Below are 18,246 nucleotides of genomic sequence, written 5' to 3'. Positions count from 1 at the left end.
GAGCGCTTATGATGGAGATGCTAATCTAGACTAGATGTCAGAGAGGGCTTTCTTTAGGGAGCAAGGCATCCCAGGTACAGGAAATACTGTCAAAGCATTTAAAGTAAAAAGGAACACAGTGGTGTGGAGTCAAAAAAAATCACCGAAAGTGTGCTGCAATCTCTATAGCAAAGAGCACAGGGGCAAGTGGCTGGAGACAAGAAGGAAGTGCTAGGTCCATGTGAATGATCCGAATTTTATTTAGTCTTTTGGAGAGGCAGTGGTGGAGAGGAGATGGACGCTCAGATCTGCATTTTTAAAAGACTGGCAGCAACATGGAGAGGAGAGGAGAAAAGGTGATGGGGGGCGGGAGGGGTAGTAAGCGGATCCAGGAATGCAAAGACTCTTAAGTAGTCCAGGGAAAAGAGTAGTTGCTCAGGCTACAATGGCGCTGGCAGGATTAGAGAGAAGTTGAAGAAAGCAAAAATATTTAGGGGTTAAAACTGACCAAACTTAATCATAAATATGACAGAGCACACAAGGACCAGGGAGGTGTGAGGGAGGAGTCCCAGGTTCTGGCCCGCACAACTGCATGGATACCAATTCCTTCACCGAGTGAGGGAACACCACAAAAAGAAAGATTATGTCTCTCTGTCCGTGTACCGACGGGTTTCTCTGCCTAGAAAGACTTTCAGCCCCTTGCGAACTCATTCTTTAAACTTCTGTTACAACAAAATGTTCCAGGCTCATCATGTACTTGACCTATCCCAGTGCTGTTATCAGACATTTTTCTAAGGAGTTCTCCTTCCTTTCAGTGAAGAGTACTTAGAAGCCAAGCTCCATGTGCTAGGAGTAATTTCTTTTGAGGTGTTGCTGCTCCCAAATCCTCTCAGTAAACAGAACTAGAAACTATATGTATGCTCATATATATGCAAACCTTTGTATTTACTTCCCCATCCGTCTGGCTGGCTGGCTGGCTGTCTATCTATCTGGTAAACTAAAATCCACACGGACAGCTCCAACTCCAATCCGAGCTTTTTATACTTTCCTTTTGTGACAGTGAGAAACCTGGCTCCCATTATTCTCAATATATTTAATTATTTGTTTGATCCTGAGTAGCCAATCCCCTGGCCTAAGCAGTCTGTTGTCCCACTGAAAATCATCCTTGCACAGGCCACCATAACCATTCTGCTAGGGCCTTCTCATTGATGAAGGAAGGAAGGAAAAAAGGAAGGAAGGAAGGAAGGAAGGAAGGAAGGAAGGAAGGAAGGAAGGAAGGAAGGAAGGAAAAAGGAAGGAAAGAAGGAAGGAAGAAGGAACGAATGAATGATGAGCTTAAAAAAACAATCATTTTCAACTATTGCCCCAAAGTATAAAGACTGTGGTTGCTATTGTTTATGACTGTCATAACCGCTATCACATAATTGGTTTTACTGTCATTTAACAAGGACAAGGAAACAGTGGCCTCAGATAATGTAAATATTATATGTATATAACTAAGGGGAATGAATATTATAAAAAAATTGAAACTTACTCCTCTAGCAGCAAGTTCCATTTCAGTACTATCCCAGTGATCAGTCTGCTCTAAAAAATAGATCATCTCATCAAAAACATCTTCAAACTTCTTTGGATTCTGCAGAAGAAAACACATTTTAATCCTAAACTTAATTTTATAACAAGGCTCAAGCCTACAAAGTAAATGAGTTACTCTTCAAGTATGTTTGTTAGATCTTTATTCTATTAAGTAACTGAATTAAAATATATTTTCAAGGTATGACATATTCACTTGGTTTAATACATTTTTGTTCCAACATTTGGCAGGAGCCAAGACTAAGAACATTAGTAACATGTCATAAGCAAACTGCTTACTCATCAAATATGTATGCCAACTTAGGTCAGTTCTTGAAACGAAAACTTGGTTACAGTAGATACTATGTGATGCTTTTGATGCGGTTCTACTCCTCTTGGGGAAAGTCTAGTTGAAATCACTGGGTTTAATCTGTCATGGGAACGCCAAGGAAGCAACCTAAGATTTACATTGGGAATTGCAAGTAGTTAATATCACCTTATATTTATTTTGCACTTATCTTTTTATTTATTTAATTTTTTTTTTATTTTTGAGAGACAGAGAGAGAGCATGAGCAGGGGAGGGGCAGAGAGAGACGGAGACACAGAATCCGAAGCAGGCTCCAGGCTCTGAGCTGTCAGCACAGAGCCCAACGCGGGGCTCGAACTCATGAACAGTGAGATCATAACCTGAGCCGAAACCAAGAGTAGGACGCTTAAGCGACTGAGCCACCCAGGCGCCCCTCCACTTAACTTTAAAAAAAATTTTTTTTTAATGTTTATTTATTTTGGGGAGGGAGAGAGAGCGTACGCGAGTGTGAGTGGAGGAGGGGTAGAGAAAGAGGGAGACACAGAATCCGAAGCAGGCCCCAGGCTCAGAGCTGTCAGCACAGAGCCCAATGTGGAGCTCAAACTCATGAATTGTGAGATCATGACCTGAGCTGAAGGTGGACACTCAACTGACTGAGCCACCCAGGTGCCCCTCCACTTATCTTTTAATTAATCATCATAAGAACCCTCTGAATGGTGTACCATAAATATAATTCTATTATACAAATGAAGTAATTGAGGTTCAAAAGAAGTGGGTTACTCTTGCATTATTGGTGGGAATGCAAACTGGTGCAGCCACTCTGGAAAACAGTGTGGAGGTTCCTCAAAAAATTAAAAATAGAATTAACCTATGACCCAGCAATAGCACTACTACTAATTTATCCAAAAGATACAGGAGTGCTGATTCATGGGGTACATGTGCCCCAATGTTTATAGCAGCACTATCAACAATAGCCATATTATGGAAAGAACCCAAATGTCCATCAACTGATGAATGGATAAAGAAGATGTGGTATATAGATACAATGGAATACTACTTGGCAATAGAAAAGAATGAAATCTTGCCATTTGCAACAATGTGGATGGAACTGGAGGGTATTATGCTAAGTGAAATATGTCAGTCAGAGAAAGACAGAGATCATATGTTTTCACTCATATGTGGAAGCTGAGAAACTCAACAGAAGACTATGGGGGAAGGAAAAGAAAGAAAAAGTTACCATAAGAGACTTTTAAATACAGAGAACAAACTGAGAGTGGAAGGGGGTGGGGAGGTGGGGAGGCAGGAGGGGCAGGGAAAATGGGTGATGGGCATTGAGGAGGATACTTGTTGGGATGAGCACTGGGTGTTGTATGTAAGTGATGAAACATGGGAATGTACTCCTGATGCCAAGAGCACACTGTATATGTTGCATGTTAGCTAACTTGACAATAAAGTATTAAAAAAAAAAAAAGAATTGGGTCAGAAAACCAAGTGTTCCAAGTGGCTCAAGAAAGGCCTGTTTTATTTGATTTTTTCTCAACATGTGGACACAGCTTGCATAAAGGGAAGTGGTTCCTTACAGTCTTCATGAAGTTCTTGCGATTGCTCTGCCTCATTTAGTCCCATGAGTAGGAGTAAGAGGCAACTCCATTTGTATTCCCAGATTTCTGAGACCTATTCTATTTCCTAGAACTTTACCGACCAGGATTTGAGGGAAGAGACAAAGTATTAGAAATAATAATAGTGGTAGTTGTAGTATATCTAATGATGACTCTCAACATGACATTCATAGACTTTCAGCAAACTGGGAATAATTTATGAGCGACAACTTGATTAAAATAGTGTAGACTTCATACACAGAAACTAAATCAACCCAAGAAGAAATCATGCTCTTTGGTAATTTATTTTTATTACTTTATTTTTAGTATGTGAACCTCTGCAACAATCTGCAAAAACTTTTTCTTCGATTAAAAATTCAATGTACTGTAATCTTCAGTTCCAATGAAACAAGAACAATAAAAAAACTTGCCAACAAAACAAGTTTACCTTTCGTGCTTTCACAATTAATGCTGACAAAATTTTCCTTCCACTCTCAGCAAGGAATATCCTGTTGGCTGTTTCCGAAAGTATTACCTGAAAAAACATTGAACCCCAAAGAAAAAAAGAACCAATAATTAATCTGAATGGACATTTGATTCTATAGCACATCTATGCATAAACAACCCTGATACAGTCAATGCATTGGATGCGGCACTATCTCTGCAGGTAGACCACAGAGAACGTTGTAATTTACTAAAATAAAAGAGCTCTTGAAGCCTATAATCAAACAAGATTAAAGGGAAATAAATATGAATTTAAATTCTGTTCGATATTAGAAAATCCAAAATAAATGTTATATAGCCCCCAAAACATAGAAAAATAAAGATACTTTTTTTTCTTAAATGATTTTATTTCATTTTAGGAAATCAATGATTTTACAACTGATTCAAATAAAAAGACAATCTGGAAAACACACTAATTGATAATAAGAAAGGATTTCTATTTTATGTAGCCATTTGTACACATCTCCAGTATCAAAATACCTTGTTTGACAAAGTGTGGTAGACCTGGGGAACCATGGCAGAGGACAAAGATAAATGAAGACAAATGAAAAGAAATAGCAGCCAGGAAAAACAAATTTAGGAGATTTTATATTTGCCATTAAAAATAAGGATAACGAAGAGCAAAGAGCTGTTCTGTTTATATACAGCTGGACTCTATAGCATGAGGGTGAGGATGAGTGGCTAGGTGAAGTCACTTAATGTTTAAAAAAAAAAAAAATACCTGAAAAGCCTGTCGAATACAGTGAAGTTTGGCAAGAAAATCACTGTCTCCTAGGCACTCCAACATTTCAGTTCTATGTAATAAACAGGAAAGACAACTGTTAAGCTGCATTCAAGATCAAGCCCACTACAAATTTGGACTCAAGGCTTAACCTCCAGACTTTAATATAAAACATATGTCTTTTCAATACTGACAAGCCATGCAAAAATTTTTTTTTGAGCCTAAAAAACATTTCCTCCCATTCTTATAAACATCTTTCATAAATATTACACAAACATAGCAACGGCAACTTAATGTTTTTCATAAACAAAAGCAAAATTGAAATGGTACCTAAGCACTCTCGAGTAAATTTTCCCTTCTTCAACTAAATGCATGGCTTCTTCATAAAAAGGGCAGTGGCAAAGAGACTCCAGACTGTAGGTGTGCCGTGCTTCTCGGTGTTCTGCAAGCTAAGAAAACAGCAGGTTACAACCGATTACCCTGAGACAAGGTAAAAAACTTTATAAAAGATAGGAAATAGGATCTTGCTAACATCAAAATGTACTCAACTTGATTAAACCATAAAAACCATTCAATAAGATTTTACAGCTAAGTTTTACAACTGGGGGCGCCTGGGTGGCTCAGTTGGTTAAGCATCCGACTTTGGCTCAGGTCATGATCTCACAGTTGGTGGGTTTGAGCCCTGCGTCAAGCTCTGTGCTGAGAGCTCAGAGCCTGGAGCCTGCTTCAGATTCTGTGTCTCCCTCTCTCTCTGCCCCTCCCCCACTCACACTCTGTCTCTCTCTCTCTCTTTCTCAAAAATAAATAAACATTAACAAAATTTAAAAATGTTTATTTATAACTGAATTTTACAGATTTTACAACTGAATTGCAAAATTCAGTTTTAAAAACGAGTACAATTTTATAACAAGCTTTGAATTGAAGAACTTAAATCCACAGGATACAAAGAAAAGCAGTATCTTACAGTTCACCAATACAAATAGCTGAAGATGAAGCATTAAAAAAGAGGGGAGGATTTTATCATCCAAAGAATGCTCTAAAGTATTATAACTCACAATTGTGACTGAAGTAAAACTTTCTACAAAAATACTGAAATCTCAATTTGGCTGATTCTAAGCAATGTTTTCTTATATCTAGGCCTGACTAACCTTTGTACAACTGAAAATTAGTCATGCAACTCTGGCTCGCATAACAGCTCTACAAATGAAATTCCAGGTTTCTAACAATTCATTAAAAAATAACAACTGCAAACACTATAGAATAGTCGGCTAAGCAAGAAGCCTTCGGAGTGATTTTCATTTTTCAATACTAAGTGATCCATTTAAATGGCATGCTATAGGGGTTTTGGTGGTGATGTTTGCTTTAAAAAAAAAAATGTTTTTTTTTTTTTTTTTTAAAGTAATCTCTATACCCATCGTGGGGCTCAAACTAACAACTCCGAGATCAAGAGTCACATGCTTTTTTTTTTTAATTTTTTAAATGTTTATTGATTTTTGAGAAAGAGAGAAACAGAGTGTGAGCAGGGGAGGAACAGAGAGAGGGAGACACAGAATCCAAAGCAGGCTCTAGGCTCTGAGCTGTCAGTACACAGCCCAACTTGAAGCTTGGGCTGTGAGATTATGACCTGAGCCAAAGTCAGACGCTCAACCAACTGAGCCATCCAGGCACCCCCTAAGAGTCACATGCTTTACCAACTGAGCCAGCCAGGTGCCCATTTTGTTGTTTTGAGTTAAAAAAAATTTTTTTTTCAACGTTTATTTATTTTTGAAAGACAGAGACAGAGTGTAAGCAGGGGAAGGGCAGAGAGAGGGGGACACACAGAATCTGAAGCAGGCTCCAGGCTCTGAGCTGTCAGCACAAAGCCTGATTTGGGGCTCGAACTCATGACCTAGGCCAAAGTTGGACGCTTAACTGACTGAGCCACCCAGGAGCCCCTGTTGTTTTGTAGTTTTTTAATGTTTATTTATTTACCCTGAGAGAGAGAGAGAGTGAGAGAGAGCCAGGGAGGGGCAGAGAGAGGGAGAGACTGAATCCCAAGCAGATTACGAACTGTCAGTGCAGAGCCCGATGTCAAACTCATAGACAAGTGAGATCATGACCTGAGCCAAAACCAAGAGTCAGACAATCAACGCACTGAGCCACTCAGGTGCCCCTGCCCCTCCCCCTCTCTTTTTTTTTCCGTTTTTTTTTTTTTTTTTTTTAATTTTTTTTTCAACGTTTATTTATTTTTGGGACAGAGAGAGACAGAGCATGAACGGGGGAGGGGCAGAGAGAGAGGGAGACACAGAATCGGAAACAGGCTCCAGGCTCTGAGCCATCAGCCCAGAGCCCGACGCGGGGCTCGAACCCACGGACCGCGAGATCGTGACCTGGCTGAAGTCGGACGCTTAACCGACTGCGCCACCCAGGCGCCCCTCCGTTTTGTTTTTTAATAACAGCTTTATGGAGATATAGTTCACGTACTATAAAAACTCATCCTTTTCAGTGTACAATTCAGTAGTTTTTTTTAGTATATTCACTGGGTTATGCGATTAGCACTACTTTCTAGTTCCAGAATATTTTTACCACCCCAACAGGAACCTTTGTATCCATTATCAGTCATTCCCCATTTCCCCTTCTCTCTAGCCCCTAGAGACTAATCTACTTGCCGTCTCTGGAGTTTCCTACTTTGGAAAATTCATGTAAGTGAAGTCAAAGAATATGTGGCCTTTTGAGTTTGATTTCTTTCACTTAGCATAATGTTTTCATGGTCCATCTAAGATGTAGCCAGTATCATTATGTCATTCTTTTTTGTGGCAGAATTGTATAGGTATACTGCTTTTGTTTTTAATCCATTCCTCAAATGATAGACATTTAAGTTGTTTCCACTTTTGGCTATCATGAATAAGGCTGATTTGAACATATGTGTAAAAGTTTTTAATGTTTTCAATTCTCTTAAGTATATACCTGAGAGGAGGGGTCAGATGGTAACTCTGTATTTAACTTTTTTGAACTGCCAAACTGTTTTGCAAAGAGACCACATCATGTTCCACTCCCACTAGCGATGCACAATGATTTAGACTTTTGCACACCCTCCCCAATAATTATTATTGTCCATTTTTTTACAGCCACTCTAGTCGGTGTGAAGTGGTTATTAGTTTCTCTAATGACCAACAGTGTCAAGCATCTTTCATCTCCTCACTGACTTCTGTATATATTCTTTAGAGAAATGTCTATTCAATCCTTTGTCCATTTATGGTTGAGTTGTAACCATTCATTATATATTCTGGATATGTGTCTTTATAAGATACACGATTTATAAATATTTCTCCCAATCTGCTGTTCTTTTCACTTTCTTGTTGGTATCCTTTAAAGCACAAGAGTTTTTACTTTTGATAAATTCCAATTAATCATTTTTTTCTCTTTTTTCTGCCTGAAATTTTACTCCCTGCTTATACAGAACATGAAGGTCAGCCAGAGGTGAGGGGTCAGGGACTGCTAGGTCTTTCCTGGACATATGCATAGTCCTGTGCATGCCCGTGGCCTTTTAGATTCCCAGGAATATGTTGGAACTTTTCAAAGCCCCCTGTTAAAATCTCATTGCCCAATTTTTCCTTTTGAGTTTTTGATCAGCCTCTTATTAGCCCTGACTGGTATCACACCACCTCAGGTATATTAATGTTAAACAATTGCCACTGAATGTTTTCGACAAAGGCCATAGGATAGGACTTTCCTACAGAGCAAGCTCTAAGTCAGATCAAAGAAAGTCCTGAGAATGGAACTTTGCAGAGAGCTGCCACACAGGTCAAACAGTAAGAATTTTGTGAAGCTCCAAAGCCATTAAGTTTCTTTTAGTGGTTGCCAGGCCCCTGGTTTTCTGCAATTTCCACAGTTGTGAGATTGCTAGTTTTCAAGACTATGGAGGAGAGGGGGATGTGAATAGATCAAACTAAAAATCCTTAAGTTCACTGTTCTTATGGAGTCATTTTTCTTGAATAAATGCCCCTTGAATTTCTGTAAGTCTTTCATTAATTTTCAGTTATTAAAATTTTGATTTTGACAATTCTTGCCAGTGTTTTCATTGCTTTTGTGGAGGAGATTTTCAGAGGTTTTCAGTCTATTTTTCTAGATGTATTTCTCAACACTGTAGTTTTGGCACTTCATATGCACCCGGGGCTATGCTAAATGTGTTGATAATCTCATTTAATCTTTACAACTCATAAGCTAGGTACTATTATTATCCACATCTTACAGATAAAGAAACAGAGATAGACTTACGTTAGCAGGAACTTGCCCAAGTCCCACAACCAAATGGTAGAATTTAAACCCAGCATTAATTCCAAAGCTTGCTTATACTCTTAAATATCAAACTATACTCTTATCAGCCTTATCCAAAAAGCCAAGGGGAAAGAAGTATAAGCATCAGCAATATTTAATATAGTATAAATATGTCTATTAGACCAGAGGCAAAAAACAAAACAAAAACATAAACAGAAGTAATAATATCTGATATTATATATTCTCTACTTTAAGTAATATTTCCTCTCATATTTTAAGGAAAACATATTATGCTAAAGGCAATGTGTTCTTCAGGTTAAAAAAAAACCTAATAGGTTTTAAAATAACTTAGAAATTCTTTAGATATTAAATAAAGTTTTGTACCACTATCAAAATAAGGATCTATGTTCACCTACCAACAGAGAAACATCCTAAGGAGGAAAATAGGATTCCAATTAAACTTTTTACATAAAATAATTTATACCAATAAGAAATGAATAAATCCAACAATGACAGATTCCAGAGTCAAGTCTTGATTTATTGGTCTACCTTGCTTATTTGTTGCTTTGGCTAAAGTGATTGTTTAAAGAAGTCTCTTGAGATAAGCTTGCAGTTGTGAAAATAGATCATAGTGAAGATTTGATACTAACGGTATCATCAATCCTTCTTAAGACATGATGACAACTCAGAGACATTAATTTACAGTATCAATATTAAATTTCATAGAGCAAAAAGCAAACTATTAAAACGATGGCTAAATCCTCATTTTATAATATATCTTATAGGGAGAATTTTTTGACAAAATTCCAATTTTTTTTTTTTAAGTTTCAGAAAAAGATTAACATTTTACTATAGCTGAAATGTTATTTCTGAAGCAGAGGTCAGTAACACAGTTTAATTCCAGCATATGGAAATGTACAATTTATCATGTGGAAATGTACAATTTATCATGAAAAAGAGTTTTGGGTTTTTTGTTTTTTTGGGTTGTTTTTTTTTTTTTTTTTTGCTAGCCAAAATTTGAAATGTCCTTTATTTCTAAATTATTCTTCCCCCAAAGGGCACATTTCAAAAACTCATTTTAATATTTTTTAAAAGAAAAGTAATATTATATTCATTTATACCAAAGTACCATCCTGCCTCATTAGTTATCTCCCATAGTTCACAAGTACTATAAAAATTACCATATAAGAAATCAAATAAGTCAATAACAGCAGCAACAATAAAAACAGACAAAACAGACAAAACCCACAAATGAAGCAACCAATGCTTCATTAGCTGCAGATTTCCAACATCCTAAATTACTTCTCTTTTGTTCTCCATGTGTTGGATGGGTCTTCCTTAGCAAGCAATGACTTTGCTGAATGTGAAGTAATATTTTTAAAAGCCTTAATATTTTTTAAGGCTCTGAACACCCATGAAAGAAATGTCCAAAGTCCTAAAACTATATAAGCTGGGTCATGAAATAGGCTAAGTTCCATTTTAATATGGACTATTTTTTTTAATATGCTTACATTTTCCTTTCAAACCAACGACCTAAAATTACAAATAGGACTTAGAGTTAAAGAAAGCAGGCTGTTTCTCCTTATCTCACAAAAGAAATTAAAAGGGAAATACACCCACAATAACCACCCTCCAAAATAGCCCTCAATGACTCTCTCTTTCTGGTACTCATACCTCATTTCACACTGAATAGGGCCAACCTGTGTAATTAACAGCATACTATAGAAATGGTGACTGTGAATTCTGAGGCTAGATCATAACAATCACTGCTTTCATCTCATTCTCTCTTGGGTCACTTCTTCTGGAGGAAGTCAGGTCCCAAATGTGATGACACTTAAGCAGTTCTGTAGAGAAGTCTTAAGTAAGCAACTTAGGACTTCTAACAACAGGTAGCACCAACATGCAGAAAGTGAGCTATCTTGGAAGCAGATTCTCTAGCCTCAGTCAAACCTTCAGATGACTATAGCCCCAGCCAATATACCTGATCACAACTTCACAAAAGACCTCAAGCCAGACCATCTAGATAAGCCACTTCCAAATTTTTGGCCCTCCAAATTGATGAAATGGTAAATGTTTATTGTTGTTTTTGAATGGGAAAATACTTCATTTGGGGGAGTGGACAGGTGTCTAGTCTCACAACTTCTGGAACTGCTTCCTGGTGTCTGTGGCTTTGCTGACTTCAAGCACATCACAGCACATGGTCTTGCTCAAGGGCCAACACTTGCCCACTGTGACTGTGTCACTGATCTCAATGTCTCCAAAGCAGAAGGACAGGGACACAGACATATTCTTAGGGCACTTCTCAATGCAGTTGTACTTTTGGACATAGTGAAGGTAGTCTTGGCAGGTGACAACAGTCCCCTGCATCTTCATCTTGGTCACTATACCAAATAGGATCTCTCCCTTTGACCAATAAAGGGCATTTCTTGTTAATGTAGATGCCCTCAGTGGCCTCCCTGGCCATCTTGAAGCCCAGACCAATGTTCTTGTAGTATTCTTCTCCTTGCTGATTTTTCCAAGCAGGACTCTCTTATTTTGAGAGATGGTCAGCTGCTTTTGGTAGGCTGGTAAGCCCAGAAGATACTCCTTATCTAATATATGCAGGGTCAGAATTAAATACCAAAACAAAGGGTTCCTTGGACTGGCCCTTAGGACTCAATTCTCACAGGACTAACCCTAAGGCCTAAGACTTCTAACAAACCATCCCATAAAACTTGAATTTTAAGAAAATAATTCCCAGAGGGCACCCGGGTGGCTCAGTGGGTTAAGCATCCGACTTCGACTCAGGTCATGATCTCACGCGGTTTGTGAGTTTGAGCCCTGCATTGGGCTCTGTGCTGACAGCTCAGAGTATGGAGCCTGCTATAGATTCTGTGTCTCCCTCTCTCTGGGTCCCTCCCCTGCTCACAGTCTGTCTCTGTCTCTGTCTCTCTCAAAAATAAACATTAAAAAAAAATTAAAAAACAAAAAAGAAAGAAAATAACTCCCAGAGTGCCTGGGTGGCTCAGTTGGTTAAGCATCCAACTTCAGCTCAGTTTGTGATCTCACAGTTCATGACTTTGAATCCTATGTCTGGCTCTGTACTGACAGCTTGGAGCCTGGAGCCTGCTTCAGATGCTATGTCTCCCTCTCTGCCCTTCCCCTGTTTACACTCTGTTTCTCTCTCTCTCTCTCTCTAAATATTAAAAATTTTTTAATATTAAAAAAAATTTTAATATAAAAAAGGGGGCACCTGGGTGGCTCAGTCAGTTAAACGTCTGACTTCAGCTCAGATCATTATCTCCTGGTTCATAAGTTCAAGCCCTGTATCTGGCTCTGTGCTGACAGCTCAGAGCCTGGAACCTGCTTCAGATTCTGTGTCTCCCTCTCTCTCTGTCCCTCCCCTGCTTGCATTCTCTCTCTCTTTCTCTCAAAAATAAATAAACATTAAAAAAATTTTAATATAAAAATAAGAAAGAAAGAAAGAAAGAAAGAAAGAAAGAAAGAAAGAAAGAAAGAAAAAATAATTTCCCAAATACTTGAGCCTCCATTAGAGCCCAAGAATGGAGCCCCCAGGATTTAGAAGGCTCTAATTACTAGACTAAGGCAAAGACATATGCCCTCTGCCCAACTTAATCCCCAAAAAATCAAGGATACCCAGAATTAAACCTCAAATTGGGGTGGAGTCCCGCTATCCAGGACTTGCCCCTGAGGCCTGGGGGTCTTCCCAGCTTTGGCCCCAGCCCCAACTCCACACCTGAATCTTATTGTTGTTTTAAGACAATAAGTTTTAGGTAATTTATTACACAGCAACATATAACTAATATACATAATGGTGGGAACAATACTAACAAAAAAGAAAGACACAGATTTCCAAAAACTGAAAAGCAAATGGAAGTGTGTGGACAGATGAAAAATGACGAGGAACCCATAGTCCAGAATACATTTAAGAGAAGACATAATCAAGGGAGAGACATTTGCTAAGCAGAGGCTCAAAAGAGCACCAGGCTTGAAGCAAGGCAGGTATGAGACAGGATTTAAAAAGGGATTAAAAATGGCAGGTTAAATGAAAGTCTGTGTACTAACAAGTATCGTAATCCCACATATCATTGTAATTCCTGCTCTCCCCTTCATCACTGAATAGGAGGACAGCTTATAGAAAAACAAATTTTCAACCAGATAACATTTCCCTTTAAAAATGATCTGATCTGTCTGGGTAAAGAAAAGCTTGCCAATCAACACACCTCAAAGAAGTCTCGTTAGTCTTCCTGTTCATAGGAGAGACAAACATTATAAAGCACTGTAAACCTACACAATCTAAGAACATCAATTCCGTCACCAATTAAGCTTTCAAATTCGAGAAGAAAATCATCAGCACAAGAATGAAAGCCCACGACAGACAAAATTGACCCCAGAGAAAGGAAAATAATTCAAGAAACAGAAATTTTAGGGGCGCTTAGGTGTCTCAGTCAGTTAAGAGTCTGGCTCTTGGTTTCAGCTCAGGTCATTATCTCACGGTTTGTGGGTTCGAGCCCCGTGTTGGGCTCCGTGCTTGGGATTTTCTCTCTCTCTCTCTCTCCCGCTCTTTGCCCCTTCCCCGCTCTTTCCTCTCTCTAGCTCTCTCTCAAAATAAGAAAACTTTATTTAAAAAAAATAGAAATTTTAAATGGCAGATACAGCTTTCCCTTTTCAGATTATGATTATTCTAAATATTTATCCTTATCATTTTGTATAATTAGTGCATTATTTTGGACTGCTATCAATAAGTGCTATCAAGTCAGAGAGGTGGGTATTAAAAAACTTTCCAAGCTTCCATTTAGCATATGAGTAGAAGTATCTGGATTATAAGAAATAAAATTTTCCCCTTAAAGAGCACCCTATAATTTATAAATTAAATACAAACACATGCTGCAGAGTGTTAATTCTAAGAAAAACTGAATCCACAGCTAAAAATTACTCTTTGCAGTATTAGTTTCTACCTATTAATGACAATCTCTTTAACAGATGGGAGAGCTAGGAGCACTCAATGCAGTGGTATACTAACATTAAAAAAACTTTTCAGAACTTGAAACCATTATGCCAAGTGAAAGAACATCAAAAACAAAAGGTCACATATTGCATGATTTTATTTATATGAAATGTCCAGAATAGGCAAATCCACAGAGCAGAGGTAGATTAGTACTTGCCAAGGGTGGGGGGTTAGGAGAGAACAGGAAGTGATTACTAATAGGTGGAGGTTTCTTTTTGGGGTGATAAAAATGTTCTGGAAGTAGAAAGTGTTACTGGTAGCACAACTGTGAATATACTAAAATCCACTGAACTGTACACTTTAAAAAATTTTATAGTATGTGAGTTATTCTCAGTAAATCTATTATTAAAAAAGGACTTTTCAGAGAAAACAGGCTGTAGTTCCAAACCAATGTTTGGCAAAGCTTATATAGGAAAATCTTGTTAATCACTTTCACAAATGACTGACCTAGCTTAGAGAAAAGTCTATGCCAGGATTTCTTTAATCTAAATAGGCAAGAAATCTTCCTGGTAATTCTGAATAAATCTTTCAATTCTTCACAAACTGTCTACTTCCCAAGGAGTTCAGATTTTCTTAGTAACTTTCTTCATTAAAATGGTTTTCCCTAATTTAAGTATCTGGCATATAGTACATGCAATTAAAAATAATTTAACAAGCATTTCTTAGAAAAGAACTTATCTTGGAACATTTACATTCCAAGATCATACATGTATGCCCTAGAAACATTCCTAGGATGTTTCTCAAATGTTGAGCCCTTCTTGTGGTATTCATGTATTTTGTTTTCCATAAGGTTTTTTTTTTTTAATATTTATTTATTTTTCAGAGAGAGAGAGAGAGAGTGAGAGTGAGTGAGTGACAGGGCATGAGCAGGGAGGGGCAGAGAGAGAAGGAGACACAGAATCTGAAGCAGGCTCTAGGCTCTGAGCTGTCAGCACAGAGCCCGACACAGGGCTCGAACCCATGAACCGTGAGATCATGACCTGAGCCAAAGTTGGACACTTAAGTGACTGAGTCACCCAGGAGCCCCTACATAAGGATTCTTTTTATCAAACCTTTGTAAATTAAACAACTAAGTAAGTATAATGAACACTTGGCAAAATAATATTTTTTAAAGTTGCATATTATGAAGAAACTTTGGAGCAATTAGGTATATCATTCCTCACAACAGAAAAATGCAAAGTGACTAACAATTCTTATAAATCATCTAGGACATAAGCATCTACAGAACAGAAAGATAAAAAGTAGTTGACAAAAAAGAACATCCTTTTATGATAAAAAATCTCAACAAATTTGGTACAGGAAAAATATACCTCAACACAATAAAAGTCATATATGACAAGCCATAGTAAATATCATACTCAATAGTAAAAGACTGGGGGCACCTGGGTGGCTCAGTCAGTTAAGCATCCAGTTCTTGACATCGGCTCAGATCATGATCTCACTGTTTGTGGGTTTGAGCCCCATGTTGGGCTCTGCGCTGGCAGTCTGAAGCCTGCTTGGGATTCTCTCTTTCTCACTCTCTCCCTCTTTCTGTGCCCCTCCCCTCCTCATGTGCTCTGCTCTGTCTCTCTCTCTCTCTCAAAATAAATAACCTTAAAAAGAAAAAAGAAAATGTCTTAAAAAAAAAAAACAAAACAAACCAGTAAAAGACTGAAAGCTTTTCCTCTAAGACCAAGACAAGGGTGCCCAGTCTCACCACTCCTATTTAACATAGCACTGAAGTTTGAGCCAGAGCAATCAGGCAAGAAAAAGAAAGAAAAGGCATCCAAATTGGAAAGAAAAAAGTAAAACTGTCTCTGTATGCACATGATATAATCCTATATATAGAAAATCTTAGGGGCACCTACCTGGGTGCCCCAGTCAGTTAAGCGTCCAACTTTAGCTCAGGTCATGATCTCATGGTTTGTGAGTTTGAGCCCTGCGTTGGGCTCTCTGCTGTCAGCATGTTGTCCCCCTCTCTCTCTCTGCCCCTCCCCTGCTTGCTCTCAATCTCTCTCTCTCTCTCAAAAATAAATGTTTAAGGGGCGCCTGGGTGGCTCAGTCGGTTGGGCGGCCGACTTCGGCTCAGGTCATGATCTCGTGGTCCGTGAGTTTGAGCCCCGCGTCGGGCTCTGTGCTGACAGCTCGGAGCCTGGAGCCTGCTTCTGTTTCTGTGTCTCCCTCTCTCTCTGCCCCTCTCCCATTTGCACTCTGTCTCTCTGCCTTTCAAAAATGAAATGTTAAAAAAAAAATTTAAAAAAATAAACGTTTAAAAAAAAACTTAAATAAAATAGAAAATCTTAAAAGATTACCAAAAACTGTTAGAACTAATAAACAATTTTTTAATTGAAAAAAAAAATTTTAATGTTTATTTATTTTTGAGGGTTGGGGCAGAGAGAGAGGGAGGCACAGAATCCGAAGCAGGCTCCAGGCTCCGAGCTGTCAGCACAGAGCCCGACGCGGGGCTCGAACTCACGAGCTGTGAGATCATGACCTGAGCCAAAGTTGGACGCTCAACCGACTGAGCCACCCAGGCGCCCCAGAACTAATAAACAAATTTGATAAAGTTGCAGGATACAAAGGCAAGATATGAAAATTAGTTGCATTTCTGTACACTCACAGCAATCAATCAGAAAGAAAAATTAAGAGGAACATGGCAGGGTAAGAAGATCCTATGCTTACTTCATCCCAGGGATACAACTAGATAATACCCACATCAGTGTAAATAACCCAAAAAATGACTGAAGACTGGCAAAACAAACTCTCTGCAGCTAAATGTAGAGACAAGGCCACATCAAAATGGGTAGGAGGGGTAGAGAAGCAGTCAGGAGCTAAATGGACTCACAGGACTGTTCATGAGATGCAGGGATACCACCAACATGGACAAGGGAGAGAAAAAGATCCTCACACCCAACACCCAAGCCACCTAAACCCTCAGAGTAAAACAACCAGTGGCTTTGGTCCACATTTCACAAGTTCTTACTATTGGCAGAGCTTAACACCTGCAACTTGGGTCTATATGAGCCAGAAGGAAACAGCAAACTGAGTCCTCACCCTTAAAGAGACAGCACAATAAACAGCCCACTGAGATACTGCATAGAAGCAGCACTTTGAAAAATGCCTGGAGTATCCGGGAGGGAGATTTGTTTACTAATCTCAGAGCATGTGCTGGAGGGGCAGCGGTCTTTGGGAGAATTCTCAAGAAACAAAGGAGCTGGCAGGCACAATTCCCCTTTCCCACCACCCAGCCTAGACACATGGACACCTGCAGTAACCAGTGAAGCACCAATATTCCACAATAACTTGTGAACAGTGTACCCTGCCCTGGCATTCTCCTGCAGACACGTCCTCTCCAACAAGGTCTTCCTCCAAGTCTCTTCTCATAGCAGACCTGCACAAACCTTGCTAACACACCACTCTGACCCTGTGTTCTCCTGGGTCCTATCCCCTCCAATATGCACCTGAATGGAGTCCATCCAAAGTGATGCCATGAGCCTGGCAGTCTGCAAGCAGCCTTGACAGGGGCCAGCACCACTCTAAAGTGACTCTAGCTCCAGGAGAAGGGGGGGAAAAAGCACATGTAACAGTCTGAATGTGGCTCCAGCATGGGATGGGGACAGACATCAGGTCTGACTACAGGACCTGCCCAATAGTGAAAGCTTCTCAGGGGACAACACAGGGAAAGTGCCCTGCAGTTCAGTGCTACTGTATCTCTGGCAAACGCCTGGTCTGACCCAACTCAAGCCCAAGGCCCCAGACTGGCCCACTAACAACTTAGGGACCAAACCCTGCCCATAACAGGCAAAGACAGCCACATCAGACAACTGGACTGAAGGCAACAGAGGCTTACCCACAAGAGCAGAGCACTAGCAATACACATAGGAGACACTCCTGAAGCACCAGGTTCTGGTCAACAGGGAACACTGCATTACAGGGCACTACAGAACCTCTTCTTCATAAGCCCACTACTTTGTCGTTGTTGTTGTTTTTCAGTTTCTTTTTTTTTAAATATAATTTATTGTCAAATTGGCTTACATACAACACTCAGTGCTCATCCCAACAAGTGCCCTCCTCAATGCCCATCACCCATTTCCCCTCTCCCCCTGCCCCCGCCATCCACCCTCAGTTTGTTCTCTGTATTTAAGAGTCTCTTGTGGTGTGCCTCCTTCCCTCTCTGTTTGTAACTATTTTTTTTCCCTGTCACTTCCCCCATGGTCTTCTGTTAAGTTTCTCAAGATCCACATATGAGTGAAAAATATGGTATCTGTCCTTCTCTGACTGACTTATTTCACTCAGCATAGTATCTTCCAGTTCCACCCACGTT

General features: G+C 39.2%; 2 protein-coding genes across 4 annotated transcripts in view; both read right to left on the bottom strand.

The window, feature by feature from the left end:
* The window catches only part of MIGA1 (mitoguardin 1), a 106,433-nt gene that overhangs the window by 11,605 nt on the left and 76,582 nt on the right, over positions 1 to 18,246 (bottom strand). For all 3 annotated transcript variants that reach the window (XM_030324309.2, XM_030324310.1, XM_030324311.1), the window contains 4 exons: positions 5,009 to 5,127; positions 4,679 to 4,751; positions 3,902 to 3,988; positions 1,514 to 1,612 (listed from right to left, as the gene is read on the bottom strand). In XM_030324309.2, the coding sequence (XP_030180169.1) occupies positions 1,514 to 1,612; positions 3,902 to 3,988; positions 4,679 to 4,751; positions 5,009 to 5,127 (378 nt within the window). The remainder of the gene's footprint in view (positions 1 to 1,513; positions 1,613 to 3,901; positions 3,989 to 4,678; positions 4,752 to 5,008; positions 5,128 to 18,246) is intronic.
* LOC115521385 (40S ribosomal protein S11-like) lies at positions 10,366 to 17,306 on the bottom strand. The gene is given in 4 exon segments (XM_030326579.1): positions 10,366 to 11,345; positions 11,347 to 11,431; positions 11,434 to 11,582; positions 17,188 to 17,306. Coding segments are annotated over 4 exon segments (630 nt in total). The 3' UTR covers positions 10,366 to 11,068.

This window comes from Lynx canadensis, chromosome C1 (genome assembly GCF_007474595.2).
Source record: "Lynx canadensis isolate LIC74 chromosome C1, mLynCan4.pri.v2, whole genome shotgun sequence".
Classification (NCBI taxonomy): Eukaryota; Metazoa; Chordata; class Mammalia; order Carnivora; family Felidae; genus Lynx; species Lynx canadensis.
Note: the sequence above shows the minus strand (reverse complement) of the source record. Positions and strands in the feature narration are given on the sequence as shown.